This window comes from Pteropus vampyrus, unplaced genomic scaffold (assembly GCF_000151845.1).
Source record: "Pteropus vampyrus isolate Shadow unplaced genomic scaffold, Pvam_2.0 Scaffold267, whole genome shotgun sequence".
Taxonomy (NCBI): Eukaryota; Metazoa; Chordata; class Mammalia; order Chiroptera; family Pteropodidae; genus Pteropus; species Pteropus vampyrus.
Window position 1 is genome coordinate 896,306 of NW_011889048.1, and position 1,957 is coordinate 898,262.

The 1,957-nt window shown below is 63.6% G+C and overlaps 1 protein-coding gene across 1 annotated transcript in view; it reads left to right on the forward strand.

Moving 5' to 3' along the window:
* ODF3L2 (outer dense fiber of sperm tails 3 like 2) overlaps positions 1 to 1,070 on the forward strand; it is a 7,341-nt gene extending 6,271 nt beyond the window's left edge. Inside the window, exon 4 of the mRNA XM_023520476.1 lies at positions 1,036 to 1,070. Within this exon, the coding sequence (XP_023376244.1) occupies positions 1,036 to 1,070 (35 nt within the window). The remainder of the gene's footprint in view (positions 1 to 1,035) is intronic.
* The last annotated feature ends 887 nt before the right edge of the window (positions 1,071 to 1,957 follow it).

The window sequence follows — 1,957 nt, forward strand, 5'->3', positions numbered from 1 at the left end:
ACGGGCCACCACCATGGCCACAGACACCTGCGGACAGGGCCTGGGCCGGGCCTCGGTTGTCCCACACTGAGAGGTGGGGCGTCGGCGGGCCCCTCCGGGCCTGGCTTTGGCTGAAGCAGGGTTTGGAGAAGTCGGGGGCAGGGGGGCGTCTCCTTCCTTCCCCCTTTTCTGAAATGTTGAGGCCCTTCTAGGCGACCTGCTTCCTCCAGTCCCCGGGCTGTGACCCCACGGTCCTGTGCGGGGTGAGCCTCCGTCCAGCGCCCCAGTTTCTTCTCTCCTGGCCACGCCGGGCCAAGCCAGGCCAGGAGGAGAAAGGGACACCCCTGGCCCTCCCCAGCGGCTGGCCGGAGACGGAGCTTCCTGTGTCCTAGAACTCACTGTCCACGCTGCTGAGGCCTGGGTCCCCGACACAGCTCAGGTTTCTGCCAAACTTGGGCCCTTCCCCGCTTCTCATGGAAGCACAGCTGCCTGCCCTGGTCCCAGCCCCAAACCAGGCTGGGAACAGCCCAGAGCCCCTCCGCTCCCGCCCACCTGCTGCCTACTTGCCAGTAAATCTCTGTGGCACCAAGAGCTGTCAGCATCACACATGCGTGTCCATTCACCCGTGGTCAGTTTACATCACAGAAAGGTCTGAAACGCTGCTCTCAACACCCAGAACCCCAACTCTGCAGCCCCTGGGGGCCTGCATGGGACCAAAGGAAGGGTCCAGGGCTTGGAGGGGCCAGAGGTGGAGCCAGGGCTGTAAGTGGTAGGAGCCAGGTAGGCTTCTTGGAAGAGGGGACATCGAAGCTGGGTTTTGAAGGATGTATAGAAGTTTGATGTGTTCCAATACCTATCAGTAGGTACCCTGCAATGTTCCAGACATTGATTAAGATCACTCAAGCTTCACAGCAACTCAGGAAGCAGGCGATGTTTGCCGAGACAAAATGGGGCTTTGGAGAGACTGGACACTCGTCCAAGGGCCATGAGCCCGAGTGTTTGATGCCAGGGGTTGAATCCTGGCCACTGGGCTCTGTTCCTGCCATTTTTCCCTAGGCACGGGAAAGAAACACACGGATGGTGTCATGTGACGAGCCCTCTGTGCGATGACACCTGGGCCCAGGCCTTAAAAGCTCCCTGACCCAGAAAGGCCCTGACCCAGGACCTCGGAAGGGACAGATACCATCAGGCGTCCTGGAGGAGACAGCTGGGCAGGACAGGATGCGGAGGGCCGGAGCGGATATTAGCTCCCTCCCCACTGCCCCCCACACCTGGGGGTGCCCCAGCCAACTCAGGGACCTTACACGCCCACCTCAAAAGGCACGCGGTCCCCCTAAACACACATGGGGTAACCCGGACGCCCTCCCCACAGAAGACATATCACAAGCTCCCCTCATAGTTCACAGGTAGGTGGACCACAGAAGACACACGGCACACTCAAGTTCCGTTGGGGGCTCCCGACCCCCACATGCGTTTCCCCCACGCACCCCAGACCCCACAGACGCACATTAGCGACCGCAGCACAATAGCGACCACGGCGTGACAGTCACAGGCGTCAGGCAGCATCACCTCCCTGCTCAGCGCCCCGCCGCCGCCCCCCGCCTTCCACCGTCGCGGGCCAATCGCGGCCGCGCGCGCCGCCCCCAAGACTCTCCCCATCACCTCCTCCTCCCGCCACGGGCGGCGGCTGGGCTGACTGAGCTCATCTCCCTATTTATCGATCCGGCTCCAAGCGGCCTTGCCCCGCCCCCCCATCTGCCCGCGCTCCCCCGCCCCTCCTTTTGTTTCTCAGCAGTCGGCCCTGGCTGGGGCGGGGCTGGGGGGGTGACTCGGCCTAGGTGGTGACTGCGAGGCTGGGGCCTGGGACGACCGTGATGCCCGTTACCCCGGTGCAGAAGGGATCCATCCTTGCGGCCCGGGGAAGGGGGGGGACGACGAGCCTGCGGCGGGAGGCGCCCGTGGGCTTTGGAGGCTGAGG